This window comes from Alosa sapidissima, chromosome 1, assembly GCF_018492685.1.
Source record: "Alosa sapidissima isolate fAloSap1 chromosome 1, fAloSap1.pri, whole genome shotgun sequence".
NCBI lineage: Eukaryota > Metazoa > Chordata > Actinopteri > Clupeiformes > Clupeidae > Alosa > Alosa sapidissima.
Window position 1 is genome coordinate 38,336,052 of NC_055957.1, and position 21,206 is coordinate 38,357,257.

The 21,206-nt window shown below is 50.6% G+C and overlaps 1 protein-coding gene across 1 annotated transcript in view; it reads right to left on the reverse strand.

Annotated features, from left to right (window-relative positions):
* Positions 1-355: 355 nt before the first annotated feature.
* Positions 356-21,206, reverse strand: part of tenm3 (teneurin transmembrane protein 3) — a 222,978-nt gene continuing 202,127 nt past the window's right edge. Inside the window, 8 exon segments of the mRNA XM_042087438.1 lie at positions 356-5,396; positions 6,219-6,349; positions 6,843-8,454; positions 11,293-11,589; positions 13,464-13,699; positions 13,940-14,115; positions 16,178-17,052; positions 19,706-19,860. Coding sequence (XP_041943372.1) covers positions 4,641-5,396; positions 6,219-6,349; positions 6,843-8,454; positions 11,293-11,589; positions 13,464-13,699; positions 13,940-14,115; positions 16,178-17,052; positions 19,706-19,860 — 4,238 coding nt within the window. The 3' untranslated portion in view covers positions 356-4,640.

The following is a 21,206-nucleotide window of genomic DNA, read 5'->3' on the forward strand; positions in this document are numbered from 1 at the left end:
ATGTGTGTGTGTGTGTGTTTGTGTGTGAGAATGGGAGAGAGACACAGAGAGAGAGAGAGAGAGGGAAAGAGACAGAGGGTGAGCGAGAGTGTGAGGGCCTCACGTGTCAGGACATGGTTAACCTGAGCTGCCTTTAAGTAGACACACACACACACACACACACACACACACACAGACACTTGATTATCGGTACATGAAGAACAAGAAGACGGCCTCATTTACATGTTTGTGTTGCACAAACCCATCTGAGTTTGAAAGCATAACCTTGGCAGTGTCTTTTCAAACAGCACACTATTTATTGGTGCATAAATCCATGTCTGCATGTGTAAAGAAAACAACATTCTGGCTCACGGTGTTCAGAAACCTTTACAGTATTCCATTTTATTTGTATGATTGATCTCTGTGGAGCATTGACATGAAGATAAGAAGGACTGCCGTCCCAGAAATGACCTCTTTCCAGATTACATTAAAATTGCACTTTATTTGCACTCTAAATGGCAACGTGTATATAAACAATAACATGAATCTGCAGAGGATGCTGACTGAAGGAAGGACAAATGAAACAAAAAACAGAAGTTTTTGAATAAATAAAAAAGTTCTGTACCTTCATCACACAGAAAAAAAGACTTTTTATTGGATTTACAGTTCAGATCTTGAGATTTTGCATCCCTGCTTCACACAAGAGAGAGAGAGAGAGAGAGAGAGACACTTTTCCTTGCCACATAAAGAAAACAAAAGAACCACCTTTGAAATAAGCTCCTCGTCTAGCAGGTGACGAGTAATGACTAAAAGCATGTTTAAAACAAATGCATCTCGATCACCACATGACGTCCTAGGATCGGGGCAGAGCCCATCTCTGGTGCACACATGCTCTATCTCCACCCTAGTGGTTGTCCACTGTATGAATTGTGTCCGTGTCCAGGATGGTCAGTGACAGCCATTTTGTACCAAATCATGAAAATGCGCTTGCCTCCAACCAATTCTGCATGTCAGTAACCCCCCACCCCCACCCACTCTTATTTAGGGTCCTCTATTATCGAGGACCTTCCCGCGTCCTCCTCTGCCATTAAAAATGACACGACAAGCTCTCGCTTCACCCTGATCCGTGACCTGACTAGCACTTAAAGGTAAATAAATCAAACGAAGCAATGCAATTGCACTATGGACATTCTAGTGCAGTATTTCCTATACAGAACGTAGCCCCACTCTGCTCTAACCTACATATTTTTTATTGTGCTGACATGAGGGGTCCAAGTCATGAGATGCACATTTCTTCTCTGACGGAGTGGCCATGGGCATTTTACATTGTAGGCATGCAAATGACAGTCAAACAAAAGCGGACCTCCCTGCCCATCCTGGTGCTCTCCTCTCCCTGTTGGACTGCTTAGCCCTCGTCCACCACCTCCTCCTCCTCCTCCTCCTCCTCCTGCCCTATCCTCCCTCCTCTGGGCCCTGGAGCTGGGGGACTCTACTTCACATGACTGCATGCCAGTTCTCAGGACACAGAAACGGCGACAGAATGTTTTTTTTTCTCCAGCAAAAGATTTGAGGGAGCTCACTGTAAGCCTTAAGATGAAGTTGACATGATTGACATGCATTGAAATGCCTGAACGAAACAGAGTGATTTTTCTTTTCAAATAACCTTTGGACAGCGGTCAAATATGGGAGCCTGGAGGGGTCTAGGGGTCAAAATGAGAGCCTGGAGAACCAGAATCGTATAAGAATACTGATTATATGGCCACCGGCAAGGCGAGGGGGCTAAAGAACGGTCAGTCAGGAGGAGAATGGCCACTGTCCTTTCTGTTCAAACACAGCGCATGACCCCGGCAGGGCCCAGCCAATAATACCACAGAGAATCAGACACACAGATAGAGAGAACAGAAATAATCACACAAGCGTAGTAACCTAACATTGCTTCCTTCTCAAAGACCCAGTCAAACTGGTCATACACCAATAGAAAAATACAATTCAATGACTTGATAAAAAAAAGATGAAATTCAAACAGATACAAAATGAACACTAAACAAAACAGAAATATTACTTTCTCATTCGTTAGTCCATACATTTTTTTTTAAACTGGTACAATCTTAAAGAGTGTTTTACGAAAAACAAACAACAAAAATCGCCTTTACTACAGAATGAGCCATTCCATGATGACTTGGTGTTCTAAATGAGGGATGTATTTGTTTAAAGTCAGACCTGGAGTCCTGACTTATCAGAGATGTGAGGCTTGCTGTCAGAGTTATTGACTTCAAACAGTGTGAGCTGTCGAAATCCCCTTCGCAAGAAAATAAAGTTGCAACCACCAAAAAAGAAAAACATCATGAGCATGACTGTAGAAAAGTTTTATTCCCTTTCCCTACAGCTTTCTCTGTCTTCTCACTAAGAGTGTGTGTTTTTCCCTCCGGCTGAGAGTGAGAGAGAGAGAGAGAAGAAAAGAGAGAAAGGGGAGAGAGAGATATGGAGAGACAGCGTGTTAAGAGGCGAGTATTAAGCACTGTAAAGACGAGAAGGCTCCTGCTGCTCCCTGATCCTCCTGCACATTGCCTGGAGACCTCTTCACATCACACTCACTTGCTATTTAGGTTATGTCCAAAAAATATCCAGCCTAATGCACATTGTTTCGTGTTCCTTCCTATCCACCTTCCACTGGCTTAGCCGAAGTGTGGAAGAGGTCACCTCCTCTTCCTCGTCCCTCTGATCATGCCCACATTCGGGCTAATCATGCGTTTGACACGATTGTGTCTATACATGACACGGTGTGATAACTGGCCTTTGGGGGCTTGTTAGACTACATTAATCATGATTTGTTATGAATGCGTTAAGTGGCCTGCTCGACGATGTTTCGTGTTTTCATGTTCGTGCATTCACTCGCTCAGTTTGTGCCTATAGGCAAGCAGTTAACTGGCTGGTCATATCAGCACATGCTCTCCTGCACACACAGAAGGCAAAAGCACTATGACACTCACACAGAAAATCTTTGCAAAAGGGCATGTCGACGTGCGAAGCAGAGTTGGAGGATAAAGCCAACGAAAACAACACAAATCCAGCCTGAAGAGAATAACACTGTTTGCTAATCAAACACGCTGGTCACCAGGCTAGATATCGACTCGAGTGTAAAGTTTGTCTGTGTCTTCTTCTGAAAGACCTGGTTTGCAGTATCTATCACAAACGATTTCCTATAAAGGCATAGAGAGCTTGAAACGACTTAATGGACAATTTCCAAAAACAGTAAGTGCCAAACAAAGTTTCAGGAAAGAGAGAGAAAAAAAGCAAGATACAGAGAGGATAAGAAAAAACAAACTTCCAGCCTGAATGCAGAAATGAATGACAAAGTACAGTCTGATACTTATCTTGAATAGCATTACCATAAATTCTAACAGGATAAAATATGTAAAGTATAAACAGTAATGCATGACAAGAGGAAATCTCTATTTTTAAGGTTTTATTTTTTTTTAAAGTAGAAACACTGTACATAAATTACTTTCTCTGAGACTAATATTGAAATACGGATAAGTGGATTTACTTTCTTTCATCTTTAAAAAAAAAAAATCCATAAAGATTATTCTCATGTCTCAGTTAAAAGCTCGATTGGATATGATTCTTTTTATTCTTTCACATGTCGCTCTTTTATTTGAATTCTATTTTACGCCTCTCCCGCACCTCATCATGGACGTGGCCCCTAAGCCCAGTGGCTCGGGGCCCGGGCCCCACAGGACCCCTCGGATGCAGGCGCGAGAGTGTGAACATCACTCCAAGGAGTGTCCTTCCCACAGAGAGAGAGAGCCACATGGCTTCACTTGTGTAGCTCGCAGCTGTACACCACACAGAGCTGAACTGCCCTACCCGCCAACCAAACAAGTGATTTCGCTTTTTTTCCATCTCTCCTAAGCCGTCTCTTCCTATTAGGTCAGCCAATCAGGACGTGCCGGGGGATGTGATATGAACGTTGTCGGAGTGTTCTCACTCCGGAGAAGTGCAGTGGTATGCGTTACTGTATGTAAACACTTCAAATCGTCCGTCTGCTTTGTTTTTCTCCTTCTTGTTTCTGTGTTTGAAGCAGGTCACCTCTAAGGTTGACAGTAAAAAAAAGAAAGAAATGAAGAAAGAAAGAGAAGTTTTTTTTTTGTTTTCAACTTTTACAAAGTGAAGAGTCTTGGTTTGTTCTTCTGAGGAGAAGTCCGTAGTCACTTCCACGAAGAGAAGCGGGCCAAACCTGAACCACGACTCAGACTGTCCTGGTCCAGGCTATGTTCGGGTCATTTTACTGCTTAAAAATCGAGACATTTTCTACATGGCAACTGCGTTAGACTGAGATGACCCTACACAAGGCGCTAGCTTGAAGCCTCCTATGGTCTTCTGAAACAGCGAGGCTCCATATATATCTGAATATGTATCTGTATATGTCTTTGTGTGTGAGTGTGTGTGTGTGTGTGTGTGTGTGTTTGGATGTGACAGTGGGAGTGTATTTAAACATGTTTGTGTACAGGACACAGACGGGGAGGGTTGAGCTCAACAGTCTCTTTGGCGGATGGATATGTGACAGGTGGGTGGGTGGGGGGTTGAGGGGGGACGAGGGAGTCCGGCAGGTCGTCGGGCAGGCGTGGAGCAGGAGATGAGGCCGCGTGTGTGCCGTCGTGTTACCTCTTCCCGATCTCGCTCTGGCGCAGGAACTGGATGTTGTTGGCGCTGTCGGCCAGCTCGGGGTACTGCTCCACGGACAGCACGTAGTAGCCGTCGTAGCCCTGCACCTTGCCGTTGCTCAGCAGCTGCCGCTTCTCGCCCTCCGTCCAGGGGCGCGCGCCCTCCTCGCCCTCGCGCACCCGCTGCTGCTCGCGCGCCCACGCCTGGGCCAGCGCCCGCTGCCTGGCCTGCTCCAGCACGCGCGCCTTCTCCTCGTCCAGCGTGGAGCCGTAGCGCACGTGCAGCGCCAGGGCGCCGTACTGCAGCTCCACGTCGGCCAGGCGCCGCGTGCGCCCGTTCACCACCGTGGTGGACTGCGACACCGTCACGTTGACGCCGCTGTCCAGCGCCTTGCGGCCGCTGGTGAGCCGCAGCATGCCCAGGTCGTTCTCGGGCAGCGTGGTCTTGATGAAGTAGTGCGTGTCGCGGCCCTCCACTGTGAAGTGGAGGTCCTCCAGGTAGTAGGCGTGGTTGAGCACTGTGGCCACCTTGATGCAGTCCTCGTTGGCGATGTTGAGGGCGCTGGTCAGCACGCGGCCCTGGCTGATGGCCATCATCACGCCCTTGCCGATGAGCGACTTGACGGTGGCGAACCACAGCCACGGACGCTCCCCGCTAGGCCGCCGCCGATTCAGCTGGATCTCCGGCATGCGCTCGAACGACAGGAACGCCTTGGCCTGGTGCGTCACGGCCTGCTGCACCCCAGAGATAGACTGCAGAGAGGAGAGACAGAGAGTGAGAGAGAGAAGCAGAGAAAGAAAGGGGGAGAGAGATAGAGAGAGAGAGGGAGAGAGACAGAGAAAGAAAGAGGGTGAGAGAGAGAGAGAGAGAAAGATAGGGAGAGAGAGGGAGAGAGAGAGAAAGAGTAGACACATTAAGAATGGGCAGCAGGGTGCCTGCATTGAGTTGGATAATGGTATACTTTAAAGACAAAACATCTTCAAATGTCTAACAAAAGCGCAAGTTGGTAAATTTCTTTTCTTTTAATCTTCTTAGTGTCAGCTTGAAGGGGGCAAAGAATAAAAGTTGACAGAACTTGCTTATTACCAAAGGGACTTTCGGGGGAAAATAAATTCAGCAAACACAACAACACCACCGACAACAGAAGTGGTGAGGGGTATTACTTTTGATAGAATGCGAGAATGTTGTGCTTTGAGTCCAGCTTGTTAATTACACACAGTAATGCGACTGTCATGCTAGGACAATTACGGCAAGAAGCTGACTCATTTGCACTTGAAACGCTGGCGGATAATGACCCTATTTCCAGCCAAACTGGTAATGATTTAGCGTGGGATAATTGGTCTCTCTGTTGGCTGAACTGAGGACCACCCTGACTTTGTTTGCTTCTTCTCCATGTGTGCCTTAGGAGGCTAAGACAACACGTAGCTCCAGCCACACAGACAAGCGTCTGAGAGCCCTGGCTAAGGGAATGGGAAAATGGGAAGAGTCAGGGAAGGAGAGAGAGGATAAACAAACTGCGGAGGAATAATGAAATGAAAAAGGGATGGACGAAAGGGGCAGATGGTCATACACACCGGCAGGTCATCCCACAGCTGACTCTTCCTCATCTCCAGCGAAGGCTGCGTCAGGTCAAACTTGGGGATGGGGAATCCAGGGATGGCATTGTGGAGATGGAACCCGAACGTCACCAGCCAGATGTTGACATCTGCGGTGCAGTAAAGGAGGGAGGGAAGAACCAACATGGAAAATTAGTGTCATTCAAGAATGTTCTGTTAGCACTGCTCCTAATGGCCAAACCATGAATGTCTAATCCTGACAGAGTCTGGCAGTGAGACATTTCTGGTAAGCTGACCTAACTTGACAGGAAGCCTGGGGGCAAACATCCAAACCTATGTTCACAGCTCTGCCAGTGCAAACAAAGCCATCCCGCTCCAAAAATAAAATAAAAAAGTGGCCGACATATTTGAACTCAATTTTAGCAGGCGCACGAAATGCCATGATCCTTTGATTAAAGATGAATGTTTTCATATCACATCCTCTAATTACATCCTACAATCCAAAGTACAGTATCGCTTTGAAAACTAAGGCTCCCTATTTCCCCGAGAATGTGCTTTCATATGTAGCCAGACTACGTCTCCAAACCTCTCCACATGATGAATGAATAAAAACACCTTGTTCTGCCTTTCGTGTAACCTCACCTGTGACGTACTCCTTGACCTCATGCACCTTGCTGACGGGGTTGTTGTTGCGGAACATGTACAGATTGAACGGCATAGGGTCCTTTCCCACCCGCTTCCAGGTGGCGATGTCCGGTGTGGTCCAGCGGCCGGCCGGGATGTCGTAGTCTCGTTCGCCGAAGTGCAGCAGCCGGGTCAGCGGGTCGTACAGGCCGCCGTGGAAGCCGATGACCAGCTGGAAAGCAGGGTTGGAGTCGAAGTAGATCTCGCCGAACGCCGTGTAGTGGACCTGCTTGAGCAGGCGCCCGTTGCTGCTGAAGACGGCCAGTGGCGTGCCGGTGTTGTCGCAGGCGATGTAGAACTCCTCGCCGCTGCTGATCTCCATGGCGAACAGGTGGCCCTGCAGGTCGTAGTAGAGCGAGGTGATCTCCGAGCTGGAGTGGTTGTAGACGTGTGTGATGCGCGTCGGGTAGCTGAGGTCGGCGTAGAAGAACTGCAGGTGCTGGCCGAGGCTGTTGCGCGAGGCCAGTCGGCGTCCGAGGCCGTCGTAGCGGTACTGGATCGTCCAGCCGCCGCCCTTGCTGTGCACGCGCACCAGCAGGCCCTTGGAGTTGTACTCGAAGATCTCGGTGCCGCGCTGACGCAGGAAGCCGTCCTCGTCCAGCCGGTACTGGACGTCGCCGAGACGCGTGATGCGGTCACGCAGGTCGTAGCGGAGCGGCGTGAGCCGGGCGCTGTTGCCGGGGTTGAGCAGGTGCAGGTTGCCGTTGAGGTCGTAGTTGTAGCGCCACATGATCTTCTCGTTGAGATAGACGGTCTGCAGCTGGCCGTCCACGTCGTACTCGTAGCCGTACTTGGTGGTGTTGGCGAAGGGCCCGATCTTGATCTCGCGCTTGGTGACGCGGCCCACGTTGTCGTACTGGATGGTGATCCAGTAGAGGAGTGAGCGGAAGATCTCGTACTGGATCTCCTTGATGCGGCCGTGCGCGTCAAAGTGCTTGGTGTAGGTCATCACCGCCGTGGAGATGATCTGGTTGATGTCGTAGTAGATGACCCCGAACTTGCCGAACTGCTCCACCTTGCCCGAGATGTCATCGAACTGGTAGAGGTCGATGGGCAGCGGCGTCTCGTTGATGACCCCCTGCATGCTGGTGACCCGGAAGCTGTTGTCATAGGTGTAGTCGAAGCGCGCGTTGACCATGCCGTCTTCGCTGAAGCGGAAGATCTGCCGGTCGACGAGCGGGCCCACCTGCCGGTAGCGGATGGAGCAGATGAAGCCCTCGCTCTGCAGGTTGACCGTCTTGAGCACGCCGGCCGTCTCGTCGTAGGTGAAGCTGACGCGCGTGCTGTCGTACAGGATCTCGGCCAGCTTGTTCTGACGCCGGTACTTGTAGAGCACGCGCCGGCCCGTGCCCAGGTGGGCCACGCGCAGCAGCTGACCATCCTCGCTGTAGTCCACCGTCACCGATGCGTTGCTCTCCGGCGGGTTGTAGATGTTGCGGTAGTAGCCGACAGAGCGGATGGTCTGCATGGTGTGCCGCGCCACGCTGGGCATGGTGATAGCCGACAGACGGTCCTGCATGTCATAGTCGAAGATGTACTGCCGCTGGCTGTGCAAGAGCAGGACCATGGACTGGAGAGGTGGACAGGGGGTTCAAGCAGAGCGATAGAGAGAGAGAGAGAGAGAGAGAGAGAGAGAGAGAGAGAGAGAGAGAGAGAGAGAGAGAGATAAAGAAATGCAGAGAAAATGGGGGGGGGGACAGAACAATTAATTACACTAACAAGCATTTAAAATGCAAATGGGCTGTAAATGCAGGTATTAACATTCCATTTGGGAAACAATTTCTTCCCTTAATTGAGTTCTCCTTGACCCCGGCATGTCTAAGCGCAGACCTGTTTAATGCACTCAGATGCGTAATTCTAAAGTGAGCCGCAATTACTGGCTCGGGCCCCATGCCGTGTCTATACTTATCTCATAAGCTAAGCTCCACTGAGCGTTGCGATCACTTAGGCAAACAACAGGTAATTACCTACTTTGAATATCGCCTAAAGGTAGAAGCGGGACTTTTGATGGACACCAGAAAAAAAAACAAAAAGAGGATCAAGAGGGATGCTTTTAAAGTGAAAAACGCAAACTCCTGTGAGATTAGTGGATCATGTCCACCGAGTGGGCGTGCCTTGGTGAGATAGGAGGACCACAGAGAGGGGCTGTGGAGAGTGTGAGAAAAAGCGGCCATCACACACACACATTGAGCTTTAGTAACCTGCGCAATGTGAGATGGAAGTGTGTGTGTGTGTGTGTGTGTGTGTGTGTGTGTATGTTGCTCTGTACCTTCTCATCCAGCGTTCTTTCTCGCAACCAAACCTCGATCAAGGGGATGGGAGCAACTATTTCCAGAACTAATGCATTGATTGAGTGAGTGAGTGAGTGAGAGTAGTCTTTGTGCTTCTGTGTGTGCTTGGTTTGTGTGTATTTCTGTGTAACTGTGTATGTGTGTGTGTGTGTGTGTGTGTATGTGTGTGTGTGTGTGTGTGTGTGTGTGTGTGTGTGTGTGTACGCGTGTGTGATAGACTGTGCTTTCATGTGTCTGTCACTCCACTGTGGCATCCAAAGCTGCTGGGTGGCATGTGTTTGTGTGTTGATAGTGTTCTTCCTGGTCACGCTACCTGGGTAGGCGGAAGCACTGAGCGCCAGGCCCCATGCATTTTTAATGCACTCAGGGGACTCCATTTTATTTCCCTGCTCTTCAGATGGAGGAAAAAGTTCACTTTCCACCGCAAGTAAACAAGCTTGCTCTCTCTCTCTCTCTGTCTCTGTCTCTGTGGACGACGGATGTGTGGACAGGAAAGTTGACTTTCAGACGGTGCTCACGTCTGGGGCATCTCTGATATTTTAAAAAACAAAGAGCTCCTTAAGTGTTCATCTCTGATCTATCCAGATCACAGGGCTCCCAAAGAACGGACTCACAAGAGCCAAAATGTTTGGAGGGTTTTTCCAATTACGAGGAGTTCAGGGCCAGAGACAGTGTGTTAACTGTGTTAACTGGCCGACTTTACTGCTTTGTGATTTCGCCCATGTGTGAGTCCTATGTACTCCCTCACTCTCCCCCCCCCCATCTCTTCTCTCCTCTCCTCTCTCTCCTCTCCTCTCCTCTCAGCTCTCTCTCTCTCCTCTACTCTCTCTCATCTCCTCTCTCTCTCTCTCATCTCCTCTCTCTCTCATCTCCTCTCTTTCTCTCTCATCTCCTCTCTGTCTCTCCTCTCTCTCTCCTCTCCTCTCTCTCTCTCTCCTCTGCTTTTTGCAGGACTGTAAACCTCAGCTCAAGCCTCCCCACTCCCCTGAGCCTCATTTCTGCAGCCATAACTTTGACTTTAGGAGGCCCTGCTAAGCCATCTCCCCCCTAAACCACACACACACACACACACACACACACACACACACACACACACACACACACACACACACACACACACACACACACACAATTTAAAGATTTCCCATCCCAAGTCATTTTCAGTGCTCTCTTTCTCTCTCTCCTCTCAGGTCCTCCGCCCCCATAATTCTTGGCAACCTTTTGACGCTCATTGCTTTCAGGGGAGTCTCAATTATTTGTTGTTTTTCTTTTACAAAATAACTCTCCTCTTTTCTTCACTGTCATTAATAATACACACTCTCGCTTGCACTCCACAAATAAATCCAGACGCCGTACGCATCTCACAAGGGCTCGCCGGGTCCGGCCCGGGACTGAGCCAGCAGTGCTAAGCTCCCTATAAAGTGCGGGAGTGGAGGCGGTTATTGCATGCTGGAGACACAGCTGTGCGCTTGTCCACTGGGGCTTTCCCAAAGGTCAGACTGCAGTCAGCACCGCTGCGGCATTTCTGGCTTTACAAAGTTGGACAGGTACAGCATTAGGATCATATTTTGTTAAATTACAGTTGGCCTAAGAAAATGAGATTCTGTCCAAAGGCCTGGAGGAGAAGGGTAGTGGGGGGAGTGTGCGTGTGTGTGTGTGTGTGTGTGTGTGTGTGTGTGTGTGGGGGGGGGGGGGGGGGGGGGGGGTTGCTGGCCCTGCTGAAAGGCCTGCTTAAGAGCTTATGTTTCTGCCGTATAAGGTGCATTCAGAGGAGAAATATGAAGACTAGTCGACTTTCCCTTGCGCTAAGCGGTGCTCCAGAACTGGAGTTTCCCTGAATGTGATCCGATTTGTCAACATTTGAACCCGCTTGTCACCTTCTCATGTGAGTCCCTCTGTTCCTCAAGACAGACAGACAGACGGACAGACAGAGTAGTAAATGTGAGCAAACGTGCTGGACGACTATAGCCTAAGAAATCGGAGCACTGAAAACCCATGACATTTTGCAACAAGCTCCTTCACAGAAAAAAACAGATGGTGCTCAAGCCGAATCCTTCCCCTGTTTGCACTAGCCATCTCAGGTCCAGCTAGCTGACCCTCCTCCTCGGCCTGCTCACCTTATCCAGGTAGGTGTAGCTCCAGGTCTTGCCGTCGGCGAAGGTGCGCGAGACGATGCGTCCCTGGCTGTCGTACTCCACGCGCTCGGAGGTGGGACCGCGCTGGAGGCAGGTCACCTGGCCCGTACTGGAGTAGGTGAGGTTGACCGACATCAGTTTGCTGCTGGGCACCCACAGCGTGGGGTGTCCCGACGAGTCGTAGACGATCTTCAGCAGAAACTTGCGATGATCGTCGTAGATCTTCTCCGTCCGCAGCGTTCGATCGTAGTCCACCGAGAGCAGGTTCCTCCCATTGACCTTGGAGAAGAAGAAGAAGAAGAAGAAGAAGAAGAGGGAGAAGAGGGAGAAGAAAAAGAAGAAAAGAAATCAGGAAGTGAACAGAACAGAACAGATGAGATGAGAATAAATGGTGTACAAATAAACATGGTGAATGATTGCCACAGGTCCTTAAAGTCAATCAGTCAGATGCGGTGCCATTCGTCAGCGGGGCCGTGACGGCCTGTTTGTTTAAGGCGCATGATTGACGATCTGATTGATTCTGGAGTGCGACGCTAAACTCGTTTAGAGGAACCTTGATGCGAGTGCGGGAGGATCTGATGAGCTGCTTCTCCGATGGCTGTTCATTACACAGAGAGTGTCGCTGGCACTCGCTCAAAACTCTGTGTGTCCCTCCCGAGCCACCACCTCTCCATCTCACTCTGTTTGGCACAAATGGGGATGGCTGATGCTTGAGCATCATATGGGAGGAGGATATGCACACCATATCACATACACACACACACACACACACAGACACACACAGTTCAACACACACCACAGTGCTTTTTCATAAACCCCGACGCAGATGATGGATGGAAACAAAGTAAGAGAGAAAAAAAACAAACAATCAATCCTAAGTTGTCCAGGGGGCTGTGACAGGGTGGGTTACACTAATGCGCAACCTCTGCAGAAATGATGAGAAGGTAATCTTGTGTGTGTGTGTGTGTGTGTGTGTGTGTGTGTGTTTGTGTGTGTGTGTATGTATGTGTCTATGTATATGTGTGTGTGTGTGGGTGTAAGTGTGTGTGTGTGTGTTTCGGATAGTGTGTGTGTGTGTGTGTGTGTGTATCAGACAGTGGCGAAGGCACAGTATGGAGATTAACCTCTCAGGAGCCCACCAGAGACATTCCTCATCATACCTCCATTCCCCCTCGCCTCCCGGAAAAAACACTTCAAGTGCTCCTTTGATGTAGACGAGACAAAACGCTCAGACGCTCCGAGACGACGGGGAGAGAGAAAGTGGAAATTGAGAGAAAAAAAGAGAAAGTATACACAACGATAACACAAAATCACACCCATTTCCCTAATCACCAGGCTGGGTGACACTAATCTGCGTTTGTATCGAGCGTGGGTAAAGAAAACGGGTGTTTTTGGTTGAAGTGGCGCTGAGGGCTGTTTGAAATGGAAACGGACTCCGCAAACAGTCTCTGATCGACGCTGCTGCCTTTGCCTTGCCGTCGCTGGTGTCAGTCCCCGCAGCTGACAGCCACTACTTTGCCCAGACATAAACAAGCGCTCCCCGAGCCATTAGCATATGGATGTGGCATATCTGACAACTCCCTCGGAGGCCTTCCATGACGGGACTCATGTTCCAAAAACATTAGGCTTTGAGAAATCGCACCCACTAGTCAGCGTGTTGCTAAAAATCATTTGTTTCAGAAGTGAATCCACTGATCGCCATTTTTCTTGATTCACGATGACAAACTCGACGAGCTAACAAGGCCTCTTTAAGGGAAGAGATGTGCTTTTGTATTGTCTATATGAATATATGTATGTATGCACTGGGATGCACGGAGCACATAAAAGCTGGGCTGTAATAATGTGGTATGCACTCAATTTCAACTGGCAAACGGAAAGGGGATCTCCATTTGTAAACAGTAAGGACAAACACAGCTACCAGCTACTTAATCATCAACTGGCCAAAGATACCACAGGAATTGGCCAACACATATTAAACCATCTATCACACTACCAAGCTTGGCTTTGATAAATGATATAGTGCTTTGCTTATGCTAATTCCTTTAGAATTATCCAGTATTATATTCTCCCATTTATTCTGCACAGATGTGTGTGTGTGTGTGTGTGTGTGTGTGTGTGTGTGTGTGTGTGTGTGTGTGTGAGCTGAGACCTACCCTCAGCTTTCGTCCAAACACGATGACCTTTCCTCGCGTCTGCTCTTTGCGGAAGCGCCACTCCACCAGGTTCTGGCCGCTCTCCCCGGGAAGGGTCATGTTCCTCCGGGCCACCGTAGGGTTGGCGGGCCCTGCCAGGATGTGCGGCTCCGTCTGGTAGTGTGTGTCCATCCCGTTGGCGTAGATAACGCGCAGGGAGTTATCATAGCCCACCTGGTAGCTGTTCCTCAGTTGGTCTATGGAAGGAAACAAAGCATCGGAGCCTTAGGCAGAGATAGGGGGACAAACGTGGTATTTTATAAGATGACATTTTCACTGTAAAGAATAAAAGTCTGTGTGTGTGTGTGTGTGTGTGTGTGTGTGTGTGTGTGTGTGTGTGTGTGTGTGCATGGGTGTGCGCGCGTGTGTGTGTGTGCATGGGTGTGTGTGTGTGTGTGTGTGTGTGTGAATAGGGCTGGGCATTTCATCATGGTCACCTTGCACCAGTGTGTAGAAGGAGTCTATGGAGGAGAGGTTGGTGGTGATGCTGACGTCATCCTCACGGCCAGACGTCTCGATGTCCACCGTCAGCGCAGGCTTCATGTCGCCATGGAGACTGGTAATGACGCCGGTGGGGAAGGTGACATTGGTCAGGCGTCCCTCGCTATCGTAGCTGTGAGGCGCACACACACACACACACACACACACACACATTAGAAGCTGTGTTTTTTTGTAAGGTGAGGGACCACACACTAATTACAGGCTGTGTGTGTGTGTCTCTCTCTCTCTCTCTCTCTCTCTCTCTCTCTCTCTCTCTTTCTGTCCTCTGTGTGGGCACTCCTTCACCTCTGCACTGCCCAGAAGTACTGTAGGGCATATATTACCCCCTGGGTCCACAGCTATGTAAACACACAGACAGGCAAGGGCCGCCTTCAGAGACCCCTGCATCTCTCTCTCTCTCTCTCCTAAGCGCACTCACGCTGAGGGAGGTGGATGTGATTGATTTTCTTAGGCCCAGTGCATTATGGGTCACTGGGGGAGTGTGTGTGTGTGTGTGTGTGTGTGTGTGTGTGTGTGTGTGTGTGTGTGTGTGTGTGTGTGTGTGTGTGTGTGTGTGTGTGTGTGTGTGTGTGCGCGCATGTGTGTAATTGTCTGTAGGGGAGTGTGGGTGGCATGGAGTCAATGTTTCCTGCTGGAGTGCTCAATGCCTGTTCTGCACTGAAAGCAGCAAGAGATGTGTGTGGCGCTCCTTGAGCACAAAATGGCCGCCAACGCCGGCATTTGTCTCTGGAGTGGTGATGGTGATCGAGAGGCAAGTGTGAGCCTGAAGGTCAGATACGATGTGGAGTGATTGATGCAGAATTATTATTTCGCTGAATGCGGTGCTGAGCTGACAGTGAACGTGTTGAAGTTAAGTGTGGAGGGGCCACATTGGATCAATGAAACAGTAGAGTGGAGTCTGAATGAACGGGCCTTTTTCTCTGAACGGGCCTTTTTCTGTGAAGAGATGGTGCTTGTTAAATGAAATGAATGGTGGGGTTGGAGAGGGCTTGTCAAGTTGAAATGACTGAACAAAAAGTGAAATGAGCTGTGGGGAAAATCTATGCTGAGTTGAGTCTGAATTGAGCGGAGAAGGGGTGTCGGAGAATGAGCAAGCGGTTAAATTGAACATTGAATAGTTGAATAAATCAGAACAGTGTATTGGGAGATGGACCTGCTCATGTCTGATTGAAAGCAGGCCCTCTGGGCTTCAGCTCTCAGTGAGAATATGTGTGTGTGTGTGTGTGTGTGTGTGTGTATGTATATGTGTGTGTGTGCTTGTGTACTTGGTGTGTGTGTGTGTGTGTGTGTGTGTGTGTGTGTGTGTGTATGTATGTGTGTGTGTGTGTGTGTGTGTGTGTGTGTGCTTGTGTGCTTGGTGTGTGTGTGTGTATCCGTGCGCTTGTGTGCGTGTGTGTATGACTGCTTGTGTGCATGGTGTGTGTGTGTGTGTGACTGCGTGTGTGCATGGTGTGTGTGTGTGTCAGTGGTTTGGCCCTAGCACAGAGATATGCATGCCCCCCCCCACCCCACTCCAGTCCCAGTGACACACTCCCAGTGACAGCTGTACAGCATGACATGGCTCAAACTGTGCCCTTGCGCTGACACACTTCCTGTCTGGCGGTCTCTGTGGCAATAGCCGCGCGGAGTCTTGCAGACAGACATGCTGTCCCAACAGTCTGTCACAGTCGGTGTGTGTGTGCGGCTGGCTGTGTGTGTGTCTCTCTCTGTGTGTATGTGTGTTTGTCTGCGTGTGTGTGTGTGTGTGTGAGAGAACTTTTTTTTTGTAGGCATGCCTGCCTGTCTGTTTGAGTGTGTTTGTGTGTGTGTGTGTGTGCGCGCGCGCGCGTGTTTGTCAAATTGTGAAAAGTCGGCTGGCACATAGTGTGACAGAGAGAAAAGAGTGAGAGAGAGAGAGAGAGAGAGATAGAGAAAAGAGAGAGAGAGACTGCGGCGCTGTCTATCTGATCAAAGCACCGGCGAATGTGGCGAGGCGGGGAGATGAAATTGCGGCTTTGATACGACTGCAGCGGGCGCTACCCAGTGCTTTTGCTGAGCGCTGCGCTACTCAGCGGCACTGCTGACCAGACACCCAGAGAGCCGGCTCAGGTTTCCCACAAACGCCCATCTGCAGTCTGGCCTTATCAACAAAAGCATCTCCCCAAGTAACAATGACAAAAAGAAACGGTGCTTACTCGTAGAAGGTGGTCCAGCCAATCTGAATGCTCTTGGTTGCCAGGAGACCGCTGTTGCCATGGTAAGTGAGGAGCACGAGCTCCTGCCCCTGTGCCGTGAGGGTCTTCAGGCCGCCGTTGGTGCCAATGGTCAGCCAGATGACCTGGTTGTCGGGAGCGACCACGCGCACAGGCATGCCGTTGGGGTCGCGGCGGACGCGCAGCGTGTTGCCGCTGCTGTCGGTGACGGCGGTCACGTCGTCCTCGTTGCTGTAGCTGAAGTTGTACTTGTAGTCGCCGGTGACCAGGCTGGCCGTGTACTGGTGCGTGCCGTTGGCGTCGAACGCGTACAGCTCCTGCTCGGACGCCGAGGCCACCTCGTAGAGGCCGGAGGAGCCCACGGGCGGTCGGTTGCGGCGGATGGCGCGGATGCGGATGTTGCCCAGGTCGGCCACGAAGAGCGCGCCGTCCGGCGCCACCACCAGTGAGGAGGGCGAGTTGAGCCGCGCGTCCTTGGCGTAGCCCTCGCCAGTCTGGTAGCAGTCGCAGTTGGCGTCGTTCTTGCAGTCGCAGTCCGACGGCGCGCCGGCCAGCGGTGAGATCTCGCCGTCGGTGGACACCTGCCGGATGCGGTGGATCTTCTTCTCGTCGGTCTCGGAGATGAAGAGCACGCCACTGTAGGACAGTGCGATGGCCGTGGCGCCCTCCAGGGTGGTCTGGACGGCGCGCTTGCCCATGGTGTACTCGATGCCCGGCACCTGGCAGTGCATGGGCCGCCCAGCCACGATGCGCACCTGCCGGTTCTCCGTGATCTGCAGCACCACGTTGTTGTCCAGCACGTAGATGGAGTTGTCCATGGGGTTGATGGCCAGATCTGTGGGCCACTCCAAACGCACCTGAGTGGACAAGAGGAAGGACAGAGGTAAGGTCAGAGATCTGACAGCTCACCCATAACAAGACACACACACACACACATACAGGTATATATAGAGATTCTTTCTCTCGCTTATACCCACACACACACGCACACACACACACACACGCACACACACACACACAGGCTCACTCTCTGCACTTTAGTGTGACACTGATGAAGAAGAATCCTTTACTTCCAGAGCTTAATACATTGTGCGGCTGTGCTTTATTCAATTTGCTCAATCCAGGGTCATTTATTTTGTGTCGGGATGGATCTCCTCACTGCCTAAAGGAAGCAACCGTCTCTGGCTGAACAAAAAAAACAACCCCACAAACAAAAGCATCCACGCAGAGGGCTCCAGCACTTTTCTTATCTAAACGAGATGCGCTTTGTCCCTTACTGACTATAAGTCAGAATCTGCCTCCGTAGTCTTTAGAGAGTCTTGTAATTCTGCTACACACACACACACACACACACACACAGATACACACATGCGCACACACAGAAAACAAACACATTGTCCTTGGATCTCATTTACACTGTGTTTAAGGACGGGGTGAGGTAAGGTCTGTTTGCTCTGGATAGAATCCAAGAAAAACCACACACACACGCACGCACACACACACACACACACACACACACACACACACACACACACACACACACACACACACACACACACACACACACACACACCCTGCCCTGCCTCTATTTCTGAAATGAGTATGAGGACGGTCGTGTGGTAAGATCTAGTTCTGGTCTTCTTCAGAGCCTTTGGCCTTGGAGACACCCACAGACAGACAGACACACACACACACACACACACACACACACACACACACACACACACACACACACACACACACACTCTCACACACACACACACACACACACACACACACACACACACACACACACACACGCATAGAGAGAAAGAGAGTGAAAGAAAAAGAGAGAGAGTGAGTGAGAGAGAGAGAGTCTGCATTGGGACAGCTTTGGCATCATGATATGTCCTGTCCTGACCTTGCTTTAAAGTGTTTATGAGCGTCGTGCTTAGCTGCGTACCAGCCTGCTGCGCATTTCAATTCCACAGGGAGACGTCGGGGCCGCCATGTGTGTGTGTGTGGAGGGAGGGAGGGAGTTGGGAGGGCGGCTCACGTCTGCTCTGGAGCCTGTCGCTTCACACACTCAATTATACATGGAAGCCAGGGCCAAACTTACACCGCACCGCAGACGACTCTCTCTCTCTCTCTCTTCCTGAGAGCATGTGAGTGGGCATGGCTGAGGGGTTTGGGGGGGGGGGTCACTGCCCCTTTGGCCACAGCCAGCTGCACTGATTTCAGACCAGACAGCCCTCACAGGTGGGTTAGTGAGGGGCAGCAAAAGAGCTGAGAGGACAGGAAAAGAGATGGAAGTCTGGGACCTTCCGGAACAGTCTTTGAGCCCGCAGAGAGCTCCACACTCAGCCACGGGGCTACAATGGGGTGGTTGTATTTATCCAGGCGAATGATTGGGGCACCTATGTGCCGCCTGTGGCTGCGGCAGGACCCCTGGGGTGTGGGAAGCTGGGCGTGGGCGTGGGAGTGAGGCGCTGGGGAGTGAGGAGTGTCTCTCTTAACGATCCATGGCCCAGCTCACTAAAGCCACTGCAATTACTGAGCCGGTGACAGCCGGGAGCCGCTCCATCCGCGTGCTCCAACGAGTGCCACTTTATCCGTACTATATTTGTGTGTGTGTGTGTGTGTGTGTGTGAGTGAGAGAGAGAGAGAGAGAGAGAGAGAGAGAGAGAGAGAGAGAGAGAGAGAGAGAGAGGGAGCAAGTTTATTGTAAGAAAAATAAGGGAAAAAGACAGAAAAAAAAACGAGAAAGAGAGGGGGGGGTGAGAGAGAGACAGAGGAAGAGAGATAGAAAGAGAGGAAGAGTGAGTGAAAGAGACAGAAAGAGAGAGAGAGAGATGCCCTGTGGGAAAATATGTCAGATAAAAGCTCTGCCTCTGTTTTAGAGGCAAAGAGAGGAGAGCATATGAATGAAAACCTTACACTTTTTATTATATATCACTGGACCAGCATTACAGCACTACACACACACACACACACACATACTGTATACACACACACTCCCATATAGGGTGGCATTTAACATCATTCCGAGTTTCATTTTTTGTTTTGCTCAGCAACATTTTTGCTGCTTCTTGCAAAGCCCTGGGAGACAGTCTGCACCACCATAGATTAAAAGCCTACTGAAGCTACAAAGTTTGTGTGTGTGTGTGTGTATGTGTGTGTGTGTGAGCACACGTGTGTGTGTGCATGTCTATCAGACAAAGTACTGGTTGTGATCGCAAGATGGGCAAGGCAAGGTGATATCACAGATACCAGCAGGTGGAGCTCTAACCCTGCCAACCACCTTTCAATGGCCAAATCACTCTGTCTCTCTCAATCACTCTGTCTCCCTCAATCACTCTCTCTCTCTCACCATCTCTCTCATCACTCTCTCTCTCTCTTTTCTACTCTCTTTCTCTCACTCTGTGGCCTGCCCTCATGCATAGAGTGTGGAGGAGCTTCTTCATTCACAGTCTGCCATCTGATCAGTCGCCTGCTCCTGTAGCTGGTCCTGGGTCAGTGGACGGTGCTTACCTGTCCGATGTGCATGCTGGTGTCGCAGGTGAGGGGCCGTGCCGAGGTCAGGTCGTTGGAGCCCAGTAGGGTGGAGATGATGCCGTTGCGGTCGATCTTCCTAATCATGGTGCCGTCCACAAAGTAGATGTAGCCATTCTTATCCACCGCGATCCCTAGAGCAAGGGGGGAAGAGGCAGGGTGAGATCTCTGATGAAACACACACACACTCACACACACACACACACATGCACAGATACACATGCAAAGATACACACACAACCACACACACACCCACCCACACGCACCCACACACACACACCTGCGTGGGGAGCAGGCAGGCAGAACACGACGACTACACATGTCGAAAGTTGGCTTTGCATTTTTCAGGTCAGTGCAGCGGAATGGGAAGGTGAATAATTCAGCTTTTGCTTTCCAGCACTGAATTATTTCTGAGACGAAGAAGCCAAATGACTGCCTCCTCCTCCTCCTCTGTCTTTCTCTCTCACACACACACACACCCACACATGCATGTACAGTACATACTCACACACACACATGCGCGCACACACACACACACACACAAACCTGTGTTGAGAACCTAGGCCAGCCCTCATGGTTACAGGCTTTAGGGATGCATATATCAGACCTCTGCCCTGATGCTGTGATTGCGAGCGAGATGAGCTACATGCCTCCCTCTCACACGCACCGTCCAATCCGAGCAGGGTGGAGAGTGCATGAGGGACGGAGAGAGTGGTGGTGGCCGGCCGTGTGGGGCTGGTGTGTGGTGGTGGTGTGTGGTGGTGGTGTGTGGTGGTGTGTGGGGCTGGTGTGTGGTGGTGTGTGGTGGTGGTGTGTGGTGGTGGTGTGTGGTGGTGGTGTGTGGTGGTGGTGTGTGGTGGTGGTGTGTGGGGCTGGTGTGTGGTGGTGTGTGGTGGTGGTGTGTGGTGGTGGTGTGTGGGGCTGGTGTGTGGTGGTGTGTGGTGGTGGTGTGTGGGGCTGGTGTGTGGTGGTGGTGTGTGGTGGTGTGTGGTGGTGGTGTGTGGGGCTGGTGTGTGGTGGTGTGTGGGGCTGGTGTGTGGTGGTGTGTGGTGGTGGTGTGTGGGGCTGGTGTGTGGTGGTGGTGTGTGGTGGTGTGTGGTGGTGAGATGTGGGAGTGAGATGTGGGGGTGAGATGTGGGGGTCAGGAGGGAGAGATTCGGTTGGGCGCTGCTCCCGTGTGCGACATTAGGTCCGCTGACTGTTACTATGGCTACCAAAATTGCATTTCAAAAAATAGAAGGGGAAGCAGAAAACAGCACAATCCCCTTTCAGGAGAGATGGGAGGGAGACTATTTATTCCCTCTCATAGGAGAGACAGGAGAGTTTGGCAAACGTAGGTGTGGATACAGATACATACTGTTTTTGTGTATGACTGCCTGTGCATGTGCCTGTGTGTGTAAGTGTAGGAGTGTGTGCATCTGCTTGTGTGTGTAAGTGTGTGTGTGTGCGTCTGTGTGTATGTGTGTGTGCGTCTGTGTGT